An 18,009-nucleotide genomic window follows, 5' to 3' on the forward strand; every position below is an offset into this window, starting at 1 on the left:
ATCTTCCCGGACCGGGGCACGAACCCGTGTCCCCTGCATCGGCAGGCGGACTCTCAACCACTGCGCCACCAGGGAAGCCCTCTCTCTCTCTTTTTTCCCTCTCTCATTGAGCATCTCTTCTGTCCACGGTTCTGGGTTACTGAGGATGCCAAAAGACAACAGCATTTAGATGCTGCCCGTTAGTGCCTGAGTTGGGCCACACACGCAAAAATGCATTTATTCAGCCGATATCACGTCCCAGGGTGTGGCATGTGCTGAAAGGGTGCTGTGAGCTCAGAGCTGTGCCGGTGGGCGGGAAGGGTCGATTGTGGAGTGCAGCGCAGGTAGACTTGGGGTGGGGGGCCTCCCGAGGGGAGGGCAGGGTGGACGCCCAGCTCCTCACAGGTGTGATCCTAGGAAGTCGTGATAGACTTTTGGTGACACAGAAACCCCCCTGGGGTGCTGTGCAGAAGTGTGTGTGGAGTGGAAGATGGCTGGGCGGGCAGTGGTCGAGGCCTCTCGGGGTTGAGGTGTCATCCCAGGGAAGCCCCCATGAAGCGGCCGCCTGTGGGTTGAGCTGGGAGGGGAGATGGTGGCCGTAAATGGAGGCCAGCGGTCTGGGAGCCCCTGTGCATGCAGAGGTCGTGAACTTGCCCCTGGTCCGACGGCAGTGGGGTCACAGAAGCACGCTGACTGATGCTATCTCCACTGAGAACAGCCGCCCTGCGGAAGCTAAGCCAGCTGCACAGAGCCCTGGCGGGAGGGCAGCTGCAGGGGGGCTGTGGATGCCGGGGGCCTGTGGCCCTCTGCCTTTCCTGGAGCGGCTCGCAGCACTGGGTGATCTGCGGTTGTTTCCTTCTGGCATTAGCCCCGGAGAGGAGATAGGAGTCAGGGGTTAGAAATGGAAAGAGGGAATTAGCCAACAAAAAGGGAACTCCTTTTTTAGTTTTTTGGGTTTTTTTTTTTCTTAAAACTGCGCCAGGTCAGCGAAGGAAATAGAGGTTCTTTCATGAAAAACAATTAAACATTCATATGGAAGGCAACTTAGCAACTGTGGTCCAGACCCCTCATTTTACAATGAGGACACCGAACTCGGGAAGGTCGTGGGACTTGCCCTGAGTCACATGGCCAGCTGGGGACAGGGCCAGGCCCGCCAGCCAACCCTGTCGCTGTCCTGAAGCACAGGTCTCCCCCGTCCCCCTCCCGTCCCCCAGGGCTCGCCACCCTCGTGACTCCTAATAAACAGCTGTGTGGGCACTTGGCCTGAAGGCACAGTGGAATTGCTCAGAGAGAAGGCCTGGTGGAGCTGCATCCCCGCATCATCGCCTGAGGGTTTCTGCCAGGCTCTCGGTGGATGTCTTTCGCCTCCACTAAGAGAACATCCTCTGTGCACAAGGTTTTAAAATTGTCATCTAGTTCTTTGCTGGGCCAGGGGACGGGGGAGGAGTCTGTGGAGAAATCGAGGGGGAGAATGACTGTCTTCAGTTATGTTAGGACAGCTGCAAAGTCTCAGGCAGGAAAGGTAGCTGGATGAAGGCCCAAGACCCCCATCCTGCCCAGAGTGCCAAGCGGACGGGGCACAGATGAGAGCGTCCCCAGGGCAACTGGGAGCTAAGTCCAAATCCCAGCTCTTCTGGGAGATGCAGCCCGGTCAGCTGGGGCTCTGGGTGTGCAGGAGAAATGCCGGCAGGTAGGAGAGGGTTCTCTGCAGGTTTCCCGCAGGCGGGGTGGGAAGAGGCGCCCACACCAGCCCCCCGCTCCGCCTGTCCTGCCTGGCTGTCACCCCTCTCTCGGGCCCTCAGCCAGCGGGTGCTGCGCTTAGCACCAGCCGGCTCCACTCCACAAACAGCCACTTGCACAAGATGATCCTAGACTTGCACGCAAACCCCTAAGCAAAGATGGGTCCTTTATTTTCCCATCTCCAGTGCTCAGGAGTTCCGGAAGTATTGTCACTGTATAAAGGCATCAGGAGATGCCTTTCACGTTTTTCTCTTTTCCCCAGCCCGTTTCTGTCTCTTGTTTGGACTCGTCCACAAGCCTCGCAACTGTCCACCTTCTTTTCCTCTGGATCCCTGCAGGCCACCCCGTGGGGGTTTTGAAACCTTGGACTAATTGTATCATCTTGTGCTCAGTCTGTTCAGGGCCTCTAACAATCTTGTCTCACTGAATTTTCCAGCTTGTTCCTCTCATTACTGGATTAAGATGTAGGTCGAATTCACCCACCAGTTGTGTTCCCAGCACTGAGCACACAGCCTGGTGGATAATAGCTCAGTAAACACTTGTTAATTGAATGAATTAACTTAAGCAAGTCGCACACTTCTCTGAGCCTCAGGTTCCCCACCTATGAAATAGGCTTATACTTAAACTACTTTCTTTTCCTTAGAATTGAGGATAAAATCAGGAAACATTAAGCTCATTGCCTACTTCATAATTTATGCTCAGTAAATGGTCGCTATTATCATTCATTTGTTCACCTGAAAAACACCTAAGCGTACCAGACACAGTCAAGCCGACCTGAGGGCACTGCCCGATGAGTGGCATTGAAAATATCGATAATAGAAATACAGAAGCTGAGTGAAAGGAGTGGTCCCCAGTTGCTAGGATGGAGGGCTCCCCAAGGCAGGGTAACCTGGGCCCGTTGGAAGGACCTTCTGGTTATTTCTGGGACCCCTTCTGGCTGTAATGGTCAGTGACTTTGTGAAGTTTTCAGCAGTAGGATTATTGGTGGATGTGCAGGAAAGTTATATGCCTCTCACTTTCTGTCGTAATCCACCCGACAAAAGGTTAGGTGACATTTAATCAAGGGGGAGGGACGCGTTCTTGACGTAAGTCACCACGTCAAGGGCGTCTCGGGTTCTTTGGGTGCCCACTGGAGGGCGCGTGCCTCTGGTGGAAGGGAGGGTTTCGGCGTCTCAGGGTGGGGATAAGCTCTCAGCAGCCCCTTTCCTCTCAGCCGATCACAGTCTGAGGCTGGCTAAGATGAGATGAGCAATTCAGTGAAAGTCCTCACAAAAGTGTGACCAGAGCACAGGAGACGCTGCCCTTCCCGTCCTAGAGAAGAAGTCAGGGGATGTGGGCCCTGCTGCCGCCAGGCGGCCTTGTCTGCTCGTCTGCAGCTGCTGGGCCAGAGGCGTCAGGTCCCCACGCAGCTGACCGCGGGAGCGTTCACATCTGTTCCCTCCTCCTGTGGTTGTGTGTGTTTGGTCAGCCTCAGGCCGTCCTCATGAAACCTCATACACACTTGTCACCAAGCTTTTGCAAGAGGCCTTAGAGTTCTTTCTTTAGAATTCGGAGCAAAGATAACCTCAGAACATCAAACCGAAATTCCCCGATGGTTACGATACCGTAACGTCTCACCGTAACATGATAGGTGGGAACAGACAAACAAAAAAATCAAATGATATTGGAATCACCTTATTAGCAGGGCGCTGACCTGACCCAGGCGAGCCTGCGAAGGGGCCCGGCTGCTCTTTGGTGCCACCTGGTGGTGGGTGTCTGCTCAGGCCGATCGTCTCAGGGCTGACGGGGTCCTGTGTCGGCAGGGATCCCATCACAGCCTAGACGTGTCGCGGCGGGGAGAAAGAATATTAGGGGACATGGGACCTGCCCTCTGACTCCAGGGTACTTCGGCGAGCTGCCTGCCATGTCCCTGCGTGGTCTCTCCCTCATCCGGGGTCCCTACCCAGAAAGTAGGAATTTCGGCCACCTCTTCGGAGAAGGCGGTGAGCCTGTGGGGGGAGGCCAAGTGCCAGATGTGGGCTTGTGTCCGTGGCGTTTGCTGTTATCAGAAACAGGCCTGTTACCCACTGTGATTCTCGTTTTGCTTTTCCCTTTTGGGCAACTGTAACTCATTATGAGGAAGGCGTTAAAATATGGTAATTTCCTTTGAAGTCATGCTCTAACTAAAGTGTGGATCTGTCCAATGTAATCATTCCTTTTGTGACTCACATGTCAAGAAACCCGTGGCATTTGGTGACTTGGTCAGGGAAGAAAACCTGACGAGCACCTTCCCCTCTTCAGGAGATGCATCATTCGCGTGGTTGGCCGAGCCGTACTCAGAAGCTGCGGCCCCCCTGCGCTGGGGACAGGTGCACCCACGTGGTGAATTCTGAGATCCAGAAGTCCTGTGGAAGTTTAGCGGAATCCCCTCACTGTTCCTGACGAGGCAGATGTGCTTAAATTCCTCAGTAAACATTTTGGCATCTCCTTCCCCACCGTGACCCCCGCCACCTTCTGCAACAGGGACAGGTCCCTACAGTAGCTTATGAGGTTTGCTGTGACCAGGTCGCTAGACGTCTCAGGTCTTAGTTCACCACGCTCGCCGCTTCTCCAGGCCTGAAGGGATCCCCCCACCCCTTAAGGCCCAGGTGAGGACCCGCCCCGGAGCACACGTAAGCCTCCACTCTGCCAGCCCCAGTGGTCACGCCCATCAGTGCCCTGGGCCTTAGTGCTTCCTTCTACAAACTGCTCACTCGCCTGTCGACCTTGTGTGCCCAAGAAGACTAAGTTAGTTGAAAGCCATCCATGCTTCCATTTGTTTCTTCTTAATTGTACGCCATCATACTGTCCATAGGCCACGTGTGTCCATTCGTGCTCGGAACATACTTACGATGGGTCCGGCTGCCAGCTATTTCCAAAAAATCCAAAGGTGTGGGCCGTCAGCGTGATTGGTGACTTATAGACGGAGATATTAAATAGTTCTAATAGCTGTTACTCAGATGTTCAGATATTACATTTGACTCTATGTTTTAAGTAGAGCTTAAAAAAAAAGAATAAGTGTATTAGAGCTATGTCATTTCCAAATAGTATTTCCCAGGATGAAAACAGCAGCTCTTTCTCTTCCATCTTTAACTGTTCAAAGGGCTTCAGGTCGGTCTTCGCTGCGTAGCCGTGAACAAGAAGGAAGGAGATGAGGGTGTGAGCCTCCTTTTTTTCCTGAACTCTGCTTCCCCAGCCTGTCTTTGCCTCCCTCCAGTCCCTCCTAATTGTGCAAAGCGCAAGGAACTTCAGGTCCCAGGCACTTGAGCTCATGGGCTCACTTCTCCATTTTCTCTGTAATTTTACAAATATGGCAACTTGTGTCCCAAACTGAAGTTTTAGTCCCAGGTACCCTTTAGGATAGTTTGGTAGAACTGATTTACATTCAACTGAACGTACATTTTTGATTTTCTTTTTTTTTTCTTTTTTTGCGGTACGCGGGCCTCTCTGTCGTGGTCTCTCCCGCTGCGGAGCACAGGCTCCGGACGCGCAGGCGCAGCGGCCGTGGCTCACGGGCCCAGCCGCCCCGCGGCACGTGGGATCCTCCCGGACCGCGGCACCAACCCGCGTCCCCTGCATCGGCAGGCGGACTCTCAACCACTGCGCCACCAAGGAAGCCCTGAACGTACATTTAAGTATTATAAGCATTTTCCTAGTGAATTCATTGAGCGATTATGTATAGTAATGTCTATACATAAAATAGAAAGCATCATTCTGGAACCTCTAACACCCCTATTTGGGGTTTTGTTTTTGTTTGGTTTTTGCCTTTATAGCATTTATCCATTGCTAATAAAGTGTGTAAGGTGTAGAACAGAAAAGAAGCAAAAGGCGTCGCCCAAATCCCTTTTGGAAAGACATTTTAAAAAATCAGGATCAGAAAGGATTTTATTTATTTATTTATTGAGCTGCACGTGTGTGTGTGTGTGTGTGTGTGTGTGTGTGAATCGAAAGAGCAGCCGAATGACCTAAGGAATCCTTGTTTCACTTCTTCCTTGTTGACCTGGACTGTATATGCTGTTCCACTCACTTCCCCCGTCTTACTAGCATTATGGACTGGTCAGAGGTCACAGCCACCCCATGAAATCTGTTTGTCATGCCTTGTTATTTGCAGAAAAATGTACTGTATGTTTGTGACAGGTGAAAATGATCAGTTTCTTGTATTTGAGGCGATTTCCTTTTTTTAAAAATGAGGACAGGGCTTCCCTGGTGGCGCAGTGGTTGAGAGTCCGCCTGCCGATGCAGGGGACGCGGGTTCGTGCCCAGGTCCGGGAAGATCCCACGTGCCGTGGAGCGGCTGGGCCCGTGAGCCGTGGCCGCTGCGCCTGCGCGTCCGGAGCCTGTGCTCCGCAGCGGGAGAGGCCACGACAGTGAGAGGCCCGCGTACCGCAAGAAAGAAAAAAAAAATGATGACAGTTCTTCTTGTAATTCCATCACATTCCATCCGTAATGCACTGAGGATGTAATGCAGCCTCAGAGAGATGGATACGAAAGTCCACACGCATCAGACTCAGGCCTTTAGACTTCAGCAGTCAGACAGAATCCTCCCGTCAGAGGGCACTGAGGAGGGGCATCTCTGGCCTCCGGGCAGGAATCTCATCCCGAGGCTTTGCCGTCATTTGCTGGAATACTTCCAGCGGTGGGGAACTTATCACCTCCCAGTGCTGCCTGTTTTGCGGAAAGCTTTCATTTTCAGGTAGTTTTATTCCTCATGTTAAGCCAAAATCTGCCTGTCTTGTCACTTTTGCCCTGGTGGTGTCATTTGCAGCTACTCGGGATGAACCCGAACCCTTTCCTGGGTGAGGTCCCTTCAGCTATTTGAGGATGGCAGTGTGTCCTCATAGCCTCTCTCCTGCCAGCCACTGATGGCTCAGTGACCTCTCGTACACTGGGCAAGCTCCGGGTTCTGGTAGACGGTCCTCAGCACGCATCACACAGTGCATTTGGGCTCCTGGGTGGTCTGCCCTGTCTCAGCCCCCAGAGCTGATGGAGGTCAGTCATCTCGCAGTGGTGGCTCTCATTGCTCCCAGGAGCCTGCACCTGCAGACGTGCTGTGTGTGGGGTTCGTTCCGTCTTTGCGGTCTCGTGGGGCGCATCCTTCCTGGGGAGGCTGACGGGCCTGCTCTCGTTGCAGGCTACCTGAACGTGCTCTCCAACAGCCGCTGGCGGGAGCGCTGGTGCCGCGTCAAGGAAAACAAGCTCATCCTCCACAAGGACAGGGCCGACCTGAAGACCCACATCGTCTCCATCCCGCTCCGCGGCTGCGAGGTCATCCCGGGGCTAGACTCCAAACACCCGCTGACGTTCCGGCTGCTTCGCAACGGCCAGGAGGTGGCTGTGTTGGAGGTGGGAGCCACGGGGCATTCGCTCGCGGTGGTTTGCCTTCTAGGGTCCGGCCTGGACGCCCCGTCAGGTCCTCACAGCAGGCTGATGGCAGCTTTGGTTCTGTCGCGTCCCACGTGTCCTGCTTTTCTTCTCCGAGGGGCCCCAGCTGTGTGGACGGCACAGCCAGTTCTCTGCACAGTGTCCACGGTAGACTGCCTGCCAGGTCACCTCCTTGTCTGATATCCTCTCTGTTTGTGTTTGCGTGGAAGTTCAGTACTCAATTCCAGGCAGTAGATTGCTTTCTAAAAGTGGCCACAAAACAACTTGTTTTAAAATTTCCAGTAACACTTCTCCCCTCACCGTGGTCTGCCTCCGAATTGGTGGCATTTCCTTCAAGCTGTGTCCCTTAGAATGTTCTGGGCTTCTTCACAGATGGAGCAGGTGTTTTTTGACTACCAGTTGCCTATCGACAGCGGCCAGAGAGCCAGATTACAAAAGAACAAAAAGAACACCTTTGGTTTTTAAGAACCCTTGGCTTTGCATGCATTTTGTTGTCTGCTTTTTCAGGCCTCCTTATTCACGAAAGCAAAAAAAGGCAATTGAAATTAATTTCTTAGCTACACACTTAAAACTTTCGTTTGTGAAATTTAAAATTTTTACTTATCGTCTGCTATTACTTTATTTCTACCCAGTATTAATTCAGACCTTTTTTCCTTTGTCTTTTTTTTTTCACTTAGCATTATCATGATTAAGATACAAAGACACACACGCGTACATATGTATATCTATGCATACACAAATATCAGAGTGTAGAATTTCTGGAGTTCGTGTAAGTGTATTTATGCTATACAGTTGATAGAAATGAGGATATTTTGGGTTTGGTGGCATGGCTGATGTGTGTTCTGAATTAATCAGATGCAGAGCCTAATCTAAATGACTGCAGTGTCACTGACCAGTGAGGGAAAGGGCATGGGCTTGTGACCAAGATCAAAGGGGCCCCTTTAGCCAACCTAGAAGGTCTTGGTAGGAGATAGTAGTTAGTGTCAGAGACTGCTTTTTTTTGGTGGGGACACAAAGAGATGATTAACAACATAGTTCTTTCTCACACAGGGCTCCTTGCCCGATGGTTTGGATGGTTTGAGATAACAGGTCGAAGGGCCGAGCCTGCCCTAGTGGCTGACTTCCCAGAAGAGAGGCCAGGCCTGGCTGGGATCAGGATATCTGGGCCCCAGTCCTAGTTCTGTTGCAGACTTTGATCACAACCCAGTCTGTTTTTCTCTCTCGGCTTCTTTATTTGTCTGTAAAACAGAGCATTGGGCTAGAGTCGGTGTGCTTTGTAAGCATTTATGAGGGCTGAAAGCTGTAGGGTGGATGAGAGTGGAAAAAAGCCAAAAACGTAAATGAGGAAACTGTACTCTTGATGCAAACAACTCAGGTGTCATGTGAGAGCTCTGGCAGCAGATCTGAGAGAGGCTGTGAGGACAGGAAGGCACATGCTGTGGGTTGGCACACGCTGGATTCGGGGGTGAAAAGTGAGACGTTGGCCTGGACACCGGGTGGTGACAGGAGCCCCCGTGGGGAGGGCAGTGGCAGGGGAGGAGCTGGGTGAGAAGGGCCCTGTCCTGTCTTTGCTCCCATCCCTGTAGGTGCAGCCTCACATCCCCCAAAAATGGTGGTTGTGTTTCATTGCCTTTTCCCTACTCCAGTTATTAATCAAACACGCGCACACATGCGCGCGCACACACACACACACACACACACGTAACCACACTCAGTGTTCCAACATAAGCAAAGAGTTTGCCTGAATCAGTTAGGAAATGCAGTGATCCGACCAGTAAAGTTGTATTCTGTACTTTTTCTAAGACCATTTTATCTTAACTTTTGAGATAATTTCAGAATTATAGAAAAGTTGTGAAACTAGTACAAATAATTCCATATACCCTTCACCCCTATTCCCCCAATACTCACATTTTACCATGTTTGGTATCTCTTGCATGGTCCCTTCCCCTCTCTCTCCCTCTCTCCCTCTCTCCCTCTCTCTCTCTGTGTAAATTTTTTCAGAACCTTTTACAGACGTGTTGCCCCTTTATCCCTAAACACTTTGGTGTAAAGTTGCTCAAAATGAGTGTATTTCTTTACTAAAACCACTGTATAATTATCAAAATCAGGAAATTCACACTCATGCAATACAATTATCTGACTTACGGATTTTAATCAGATTTTCCCAGTTATCCCAATGATGTCCCTTGTCAGCGGAAGGAAACCCCGGGTGGTGTGCTGCATTCAGCTGCAGTCTCTTTGGCTTTCTCTGTCTGGTTTCATGACATTGATACTTGGGACGGGTACGGACCATTATTGTGTAGACGGTCCCTCAGTTTGGGCGTATCTGCCATTTCCTTGAAATTCGAATCTGGGGTAGGCACGCTTGGCAGGGGCACATGGAAGCAGTGGTGTGTTTGACACTGCATCACTTAAGCAGGTACGCCCGTCAGTTTGTCCCACGACTGGTGATGCTAACTTTGATCTCTCAGGTGGGATGTCTGCCTGGCTTCCCCACTGCAAAGTTACTGTGTTTCCCGTTTGTCTTTAATAAGCTTCATGTGGGAAGATTCTTTGAGACTCTTTCAATATCCTCTCACTCACAATTTCACCCACTGATTCTTAGCATCTGTGAATGACTCTTGCCTGATACAGTTATTAAAATGACAGCTGCTAAATGGGGACTTTCTAATTCCATTATTCCTTCTACACTTATTAGTTAGTATCTACTATAAGGAAGGTTTCCCTTTCTCTCAATTAATTATTCATTCATATATATATATATATATATATATGTATATCAGCAGGGGTTCATAGATTATTGTTTTAATCAGTGATTATAATCCTTTATTGTCATGGTTTATCCTGGTCAAATGAACAGAGTTGGTCAGCAGAAAGCCCTTCAAGCCATGTGGCCTTTGCTATGTCCCTGTAATAAAGACACCACAGTCCACGGTCCCCTTCATTCTTTGAGCTCTTCCCTCATGTTATGATGCAACAAGATGTTCCAGGCTCATCTTGTACTTTTCTCCGCCCCAGGCCTCTTGGAATCAGCCGTGTTCCGAAGAGCTCTTAGTGGACAACTCCTAGTGGGTGATGGTATTTAGAAACCAGGATCTGGGTAGAAGGGTGTGCTCAGAGTTACTGGGGTGTCATAGGAAAATGTGTGTATGTGTATGTTTGTACATACGTATATTCAGGCATGTTTCTATGTTATCCGTATTACACACATGTATATGCATACACACATGTGTGTACCTGCACGTATACCTATTTATATACTAAAAGCCACAAGATCGTAACTAATACTTCTAATTTTAATCCAACACCACAGTTATTATTTTTTAAAAGCCTGCGAGGAAATTTCTTAAACAATGAGGAAAACAGTTAACAGTGTAACAGTATCAACCACATCTTAGATATTATGTTAACATGCTTTTTAAAACGCTTACATGAGATAGTTATAGATACATGGATATAGATTCAGTCGTAGATCCATTCTTGACAGAGATTTCGTTTGGGGGAGGACAAAAGACCAGTGAAGAGAACATATTTGTGATTTTTTTTATTATCCAAGCACTCAAATCAATTCATTTCAATTTAGCAAACATTGATTACATTCTTACTCTCCATAAGGCAAGTACTTGGAATCCATTCACTTTGTCCATGGCCGCATATGACACTGTTGCTTGTACAGCATCAGTAGCCAATCCTATCAGCACACAAAAAGCAACTTCGTCCTTGTCAGTGGCTCTTCCTCCCGAGAGCTTTTTGTGCCTGCCACGGGGTGTATATGATTACTTGTATTCTGATCAGTGTTCAGCTCTTCAAGGTTATAATGATGAAACGCAGTTTCCTTTAAGTCTTAAAGCTAAACTTACAGATCTTTCTTTATATTAAAAATTTGTGATTTTTGCAAAAAGCTAAATATTTATTTTTTCTTTGACATTCAGTTAACTCACCCATTTGAGAGCTCAGTTTCCCCTAAACTTTAAATATGACTTAGACAGTTGATTAGCCAATAGTATTTAGACATTTGAAACACCATCATGAATGTAATGTAATTGATTTTCTAAATCACATAAGAAGGACGGCTTAAAATTTTAATGAACCCCATCTTAAAGATATATTTCAGACTTGCAAATTAGGCAGATGACATCCGGGGAGCATTTCAAGCATCTTAAAGAATGACATGCACAAAGCAGCCCAATGATTATAAACATTTACACCTATATAAACACAACTAATATGAAAGTGAAAGTAGGTTAATATTCTGTACCATCTAATCAGGGAAATAAAATTGCCCTTTCAGGCCCATTCAGGAGACCACAGCAAGGGCTACTGGTCACCAGAGTTGGTGACCTACAGGGGCTGTGGCCTGCTGTGGTTTCCAGGTTAAGCGGCTATGGTTGGAGGGGCCCTTTCTGCTCCCCAGATTTTGTTGCCAAATTAAGGAACCTTTCTAAACGGCTTCTTTTAGCTGAGATTTAAATAATCCCATTAATTTCCATGTCTTCCACCCTAGTGCCTTTCCCCAAAATAATTGGGAGGCATCTTAGGACCTCGGGTTTTTATTTCCTTGGGAATAACCGTTATGCAGCTTCCGCATTAAGGCTTGGAGTGGACGCGGTGTTAATCCCGTGGCTCAGGCAGTGGCTGCCTCCTTGTCGTCTACATCCTCAGGTGCTTCGTGTTCCACCGCCTTTCCTGTTATGTTGTCTCTTTTTTGACATTTTAATGAAAATGTTAAAACTCTTTACTGTTACTTAAGTAAAATGCACTTTTCCCCCCCCTTCACCTCAACAGGCATCTTCTTCTGAAGACATGGGCAGGTGGATTGGGATTTTGCTGGCTGAGACGGGGTCCTCCACAGACCCTGGGGCCCTGCACTATGATTACATAGATGTGGAGATGTCGGCCAATGTCATTCAGACGGCCAAGCAAACCTTCTGGTAAGATCCACTGCCGTGTGAAACAGCACTGAAACTAAACAACTTTATTTTTTCCCTAATTTTCTTTTCCTTTTATGTAAGTGTATAGCCTTCAAGGGAAAAAAAAAAACAACAACAACAGCTGAAGACTCTCCTTTTTGTATAATATTAACCCAAATTTTGCTGAAATGTTTGTCATTTCAACCATCTGTGTTTTCTGTTAGAACAGGGGTTGGCAAACTTTTTCTGCAAAAGGCAAGATAGTAATATTTTTGGCTTTGTGGACCAAATGTTCCCTGTTAAAACTACTCAGCTCCGCCACTGCAGTCACACACGTAAATGAATGGATGTGGCTGTGTGCCAATAAAACTTTATTTGCAAACACAGGCAGTGGGCCAGATTTGACCCATGGGCTGTAGTTTGCTGACCCCTGTATTAGGGGAACAGTTCTATAAAGCATAAATAATTCGACATATTGCTGTAGTGACGACTGAGTTTTCAAAGCCATCAGTCATATACTTTTAAAACTTAAATGTGATTTTTTTAAAGTGCTGTTATGTACAAAAACGTTCTTTTAAACTATGAATATTTCCTTTACAAAGTGATGGCAAAGAAAATTATAGCAGCAGTCCTCAAAGTATGGTCCACAGACCCCTGGGGCTATTCAAGACCCTTTCAGGCAGTCCCAAAGGTCAAAACTATTCTTATAATAATGCTAAGAAATTATTTTTCTTCTGCGCTGTAGTGACATTTGCATCGATGGTGCCAAAGCAACAGCAGGGCGGTGGGGGGATAGATTGGCAGGTGCCTTAGGGCCATCAGTGGCCACTCCACGCTGTGCTGTGACCATTGCCACTGCCACTCGCTTGTAGTAAGAGGATATGCGGTGTTCACTTAAGATGTCCGTGACGGGGACTTCCCTGGCGGTCCGGTGGTTAAGACTCCACGCTTTCACTGCAGGGGGTACAGGTTTGATCCCTGCCCAGGAAACTAAGATCCCGCAAGCCATGCAGCGCGGCCAGAAGGAAGAAAAAAAAAAAAAAAAAAGGTGTCTGTGATGAAGCAGAGTGCAATTATTACTTTTTCTGTGAAGGGCCAGATAGTAGATATTTTTATTAAATCTCTCGAGTACGTGTCTTTTTAACATTTACGTAGTGGGCGGGACACACAAAGCACTTACATTGACTGAACTGTCATGTTGTCTTGAGGAAAACGCTCTTGTAAGACTGAGTTGCTAACTCAACTAGCCGCTCCCTGACCCCCACCACCATTTTTTTCACTTTTACTAGAAAGAACAATTAACAGGTGAACTGTGGTTATTCAGACGTAGGTATTTACAGACGGTTTTTCAGAAATGAACCGAGTGAGCCTCTCCGCTCGAGGAAAACGGTTGTTGGCAGTGTTTGTTGCCTGCAATGGAGTTGAGCTTGCACTCAGAAATGAGAATTTGGGGAGATTTGTATCTGCCACTGTGAGCTGACAGCTTCCCAGTACTCAGACTTTTCTGATAAGATTGGTGGTGATATTGAGTGTGGTTTTTTTGATAACAGTATAGTGAAGACTCTACATGGCAATTAATCATTAAGAAATTACTACTTGTCGAGTTTTGGTGTAGCATCAAAGAATATCTACCATGACCTGGAAAAGCTATGAAAATACACCTCGCTTTTACAACTGGATAATCTGCGGGAGGCTAGATTTCCTTCATATGCTTCAACCAAAACAACTTGTTGCAGCCAGTTGAGTGTTGCAGCACGTGTGAGAATCCAGCTGTCTCTTCTCTTAAGCCAAACATTGAATAGATTTACAAACATGTATAACTACCACTTTTCTCACTCATTTTTTTTATTTTGGAAAATATAGTTAATTTTTATAGAAATATGTTTAAATATGGTGGATTTGTTCCCATTATTTTTAAATGAATAAAAATGAATAGATTTCTGAGTTTCAACTTCAAATACAGTCAACACTGATAGCAAACACCCACATAAACCAAAGCTCTTTGGGAGTCTTCAGTAACTTTGAAGGATGTAAAGACTAAAAACACTTGAGGATTGCTGATGTGTAGGAATGGATCTGTGAAATTAAGAAGTGGCTGGTTCCTATTTCATGCTGTCCACTGTCTAAAGCAGGGGTTGGTCATACTTTTCTGTGAAGGGCAAGATGGTGAATGAACACTTTCAGCTTTGCAGACCACGTGTTCTCCACTGTGACGACCCCTCTCTGACGCCACGTTCAGCTCCGCATGGCCGGGCAAAAGCAGCAGGACAGTCCTGAAACCAGCAGACGTGGCCATGCTTGGCAGGAGTTTGCTGATCCTTGGTATAAAGCGGTGCCCGTGGGATTACGAGGGGACGCACCGGGCCAGAGGAAGGAAATCGGGTCCTGCTGCAGTAGTTACTAAGTGGAAAGTCTGGGCAAGTCATTCCTAACCTGTTAGTGTTCCAGCTTCCCTGTGTAGAAAACAGAGAGTTTAGGCGACATGATATCTGAAACTTCTAGCTCCCATAGCTCTGATCCCTTGATTCCCACTTCTGTTTCCTTCATCTTCAGAGAGTCTGGATTGGGGCTGAGGAGAGGCAGATGGAAACAGAGCAGGTGATGGAGTTACATAATCAGCAGGTGATGATAAACGTTCTATCAACTTCTTACCCTTTGAGTAGGAAGAAGATAAACTCAAATGTTTACGCTGTTATTTGCCTGTTTAATAAGAACAGCGCCCTCTAGTTTTTCCACCCAAGTGGTGTTTATGGGAGATTGGAGCGTTCTTCCTTTGTATCTTGAATGGGGTTGTAGAATGAATGTTTATTTAATGATTGCCTGGGACATTCTGGGGCTGAGTAAAATGAAGATAACGTTTGCCCATATTAGGAATCAAGCCACCACGTTACACCCAAGTAAGGTAAATAGCCTTGACAAAATGAATTAATCTTGTACGACTTTACTGGGAAATCTCCAGTAATGCTGGAGGACTTCTGAAGTTCAGACTGCTTATTCTCGCTACTGTTCTTTTGTGTGAAAACCAGGGTGACATAGTCAAGTGCTGACTGTTCATCCTCGTTATTTTTTCCATAATAACATTCTATCTAATCAGCAAGGTGTAGGTAAATTACAGTGAAACTCCTAATCGTGCAGTAAATAAAGCACAGTTAAAGTAGCTTTTTAAGAAATGTAATATCCTTAAGTCCACTTTTGCAAAATCTACCCATCTAGAGTGACATAAAAGAAAGGAGCTTATGGTTGTTAACCGTGCTATTTTGGACCTTATTAGTTTCCAGAAAGCCTCTCCTAAGTCCACGTGTAACTTCAGCGATAATAAGCAAACTGATGACCACATCTAAGAGAAACCCTGACTAAAAATATTTCCCCTAGAGCACAAATGGGTGTGGAATATTCATCTAAACCAAATGTGGGAAGGTCACATTTTCGAGAAAGGAATGTAGATTGCAATTCTGAAAACTGATTTATTAAAAGTATGCATGTAATGAGTTTGTGGCTGCAGGAGTCTTTGCTACCCCATTAAAACCTTTATAGGAAAAACCTTTGTAGGAGATGTCACTTAGCAATAAAGTTTATTTTTATTTATTAGTTTTCTGCCAAACCTTCTGTAAAAATTGAGAGAAGAGATTTAACAAGGAAACAGCGTTCAAACCATAAAATATGGTAGCTTGCCAATGTGGTAAATAATCTGAGGTTGAATTAATTTTTGCCTTTATGTAAATTGTCAGCCAGTTAATGAATCCTCTCAGGGTTATTAGGGGAAATTTTTGTACATTGGATTATGTCTGCGGGAGAAAGGTCAACGGTGTATTTTGGGAAGAGGACAGTAAAAGCAATGATAGTAATGTAAAGTCTCCCAGAAAAAGTGGTCTGTTTAAGAGTATTAATAATGGTAAACATTTGAAACATGCTTTCCTGCGGCCTGTGTTTAAATGAGATGTATATAGATGATATGATACAGGGCAAATACTCTGAGACTTTCTTCTGGAACTCTTTTCAAGTCACGCTGGGTTGGAGCCCCATAAGAAAGCTGTGACAACATTGATGGTGATAAAAGCGGTAGATCAGTGTGGACACGGTGAGGGGGGCAGGCAGACTGACAGCAAACTTTCACCTTGAGTCACCCTCTCATCTGAATCCCTGGGAGGTTTTATTCTAAAATATATTTCCTGAAAACATGAATGAACCTTGAAGGTATTAACGCTAAGTGAAATAAGCCAGACACGAGAGGACACATACTGGGTGATCCACTTAGGTGAGGTACCAGAGTAGGCAAATCCATAGAGGCAAGAATTGGGGTGCTGGGTGCTGGGTGCCAGCGCCAGGGAGTGGGGGAGACAGCACTTCAGCTTTTTGGGAAGATGACAAGTTTTGGAGGTGGGTGGTGGTGATGGCTGTACAACAGTGTGAATGTACTTAGCGCCCCAGACCTGTACACTTAAAAGTGGTTAAGATGGTCGGGGAACTAGATCCCACGTGCCGCAACTAAGACCCGGTGCAGCCAAATGAATAAATAAATAAATAAATAAAATATTTAAAGAAACGTTAAGATGGTGACATTTCTGTTATGTATATTTTACCTATACTTTTTTTTTTTTTTCTGTCTTATGTTTTTGGTTTAACAAGTGGCATATGGTCTCTCATCTCATTTCCACTTTCCTATTTGGCTAACAGTCCTATTTTAGGAAGAGTGCCAGGCCGGAAGGTGTGGGGCCTCTTACTCGGTCTTGGATCCACTCGCTGTTTCGGGCCCAGAGACTTGGTTTGGGGTCCCAGGTCCCTCTCTGTGAGATGAGGGGCAGCCTAGCTGGTGGCCGAGGTCTCTTCCAGCTGGGACAGGACATCCTGTGTGTCTGTGACCTTCCCTTATGTTCCGCGGGTCAGAAGCATCCTGCTGGTGTCTGTTCCAAGTGAGTGAGCATCTGTCCTGCCCCTTCATGGTCCACGCTCCTTCCTGGCATCTGTGTCCCAGTGTGGGTGCCAGGCTGGGCGCCAGAAACCAGAGACACAGACCAGGCAGGAGACAGTCCCTGGGCAGGGGGTCCGTCTGCCAGGATGTGGATCAGATCCGGGTATCAGTGCTCACGGGCAGTGGAGCGTCCTGGGACCACAGGCATGGGGAGGGCGTGGTCATCCCATGTCCTGCCTCTCACGTGACCAAACCCTCACCCCCAAAATACCCTCAAACGGGATGTTTAAACCAGAAAACTTCAAATATGTGTCTAAAAACAAGGAGAATCTTTCTTTCTTGTATTCTTTCTTTTCTGTACATTTTCTTTTCCTAAATATATGTTGATATATTTTAAGTATAGAGTAATGATATACATTTTTGTATCAGAAAAGAGCAGGAAGAGTTATTTTGTAAATTAAAGAGAACACCGTGTCCAGGGTGGGACTCGCCGTGCATGCCGTTTTGTCCCAGCAGAGGGACACCTGAGCCTCCTTCCTGCAGCCAGGGCTGGGTGAGTGGAAACTGCAGCTTGAGCCTGGGGGCTGACCCTTCACAGCCCCTTCCTCTCATCCTCTTCAGAACCAGAAATCCCAGTGGAGTTCTGTTGCAAGACCTCTTGTCAGAGAGGCAGTTCTCACCTCCCCTCTTACCGACTTCACTTTTTCTCATTTGCTCTCTTTTTGATTCATCTAGTTACCATAGAAATGTAAGATCCCAAGAAGCAAAATTGGAAAAAAAAAACCCAAAATCTATTTTTTTCATTTCAGCCTGTCTTAGTTTTCCCAATTAGGAGAAACATGTTATCTAGGTTGTTTCTTCCCTAGGCATTGAGGTTTTTTGCTTATAACATCACGAGCAAACCATTCACACATTCCTTCCTTCATTCATTCCCGTGTTCATTCATTCGTGCAGCTCGTACTTGCCAAGCACCTTTTGTGTGCTGGATGAACAGAATTGGCAAAGGCCGTGTCCTCCTGAAGCTCATGTTCCAGTGAGGAAAGCAGACAGTAGACACACGATCGTGCAACA

General features: G+C 46.9%; 1 protein-coding gene across 2 annotated transcripts in view; it reads left to right on the forward strand.

Annotated features, from left to right (window-relative positions):
* Positions 1-18,009, forward strand: part of AFAP1 (actin filament associated protein 1) — a 93,137-nt gene that overhangs the window by 55,187 nt on the left and 19,941 nt on the right. For both annotated transcript variants that reach the window (XM_007456867.1, XM_007456868.1), the window contains exons 9-10: positions 6,869-7,080; positions 11,905-12,050. In XM_007456867.1, coding sequence (XP_007456929.1) covers positions 6,869-7,080; positions 11,905-12,050 — 358 coding nt within the window. The remainder of the gene's footprint in view (positions 1-6,868; positions 7,081-11,904; positions 12,051-18,009) is intronic.

Source organism: Lipotes vexillifer, unplaced genomic scaffold (genome assembly GCF_000442215.2).
Source record: "Lipotes vexillifer unplaced genomic scaffold, Lipotes_vexillifer_v1.1 scaffold63, whole genome shotgun sequence".
Taxonomy (NCBI): domain Eukaryota; kingdom Metazoa; phylum Chordata; class Mammalia; order Artiodactyla; family Lipotidae; genus Lipotes; species Lipotes vexillifer.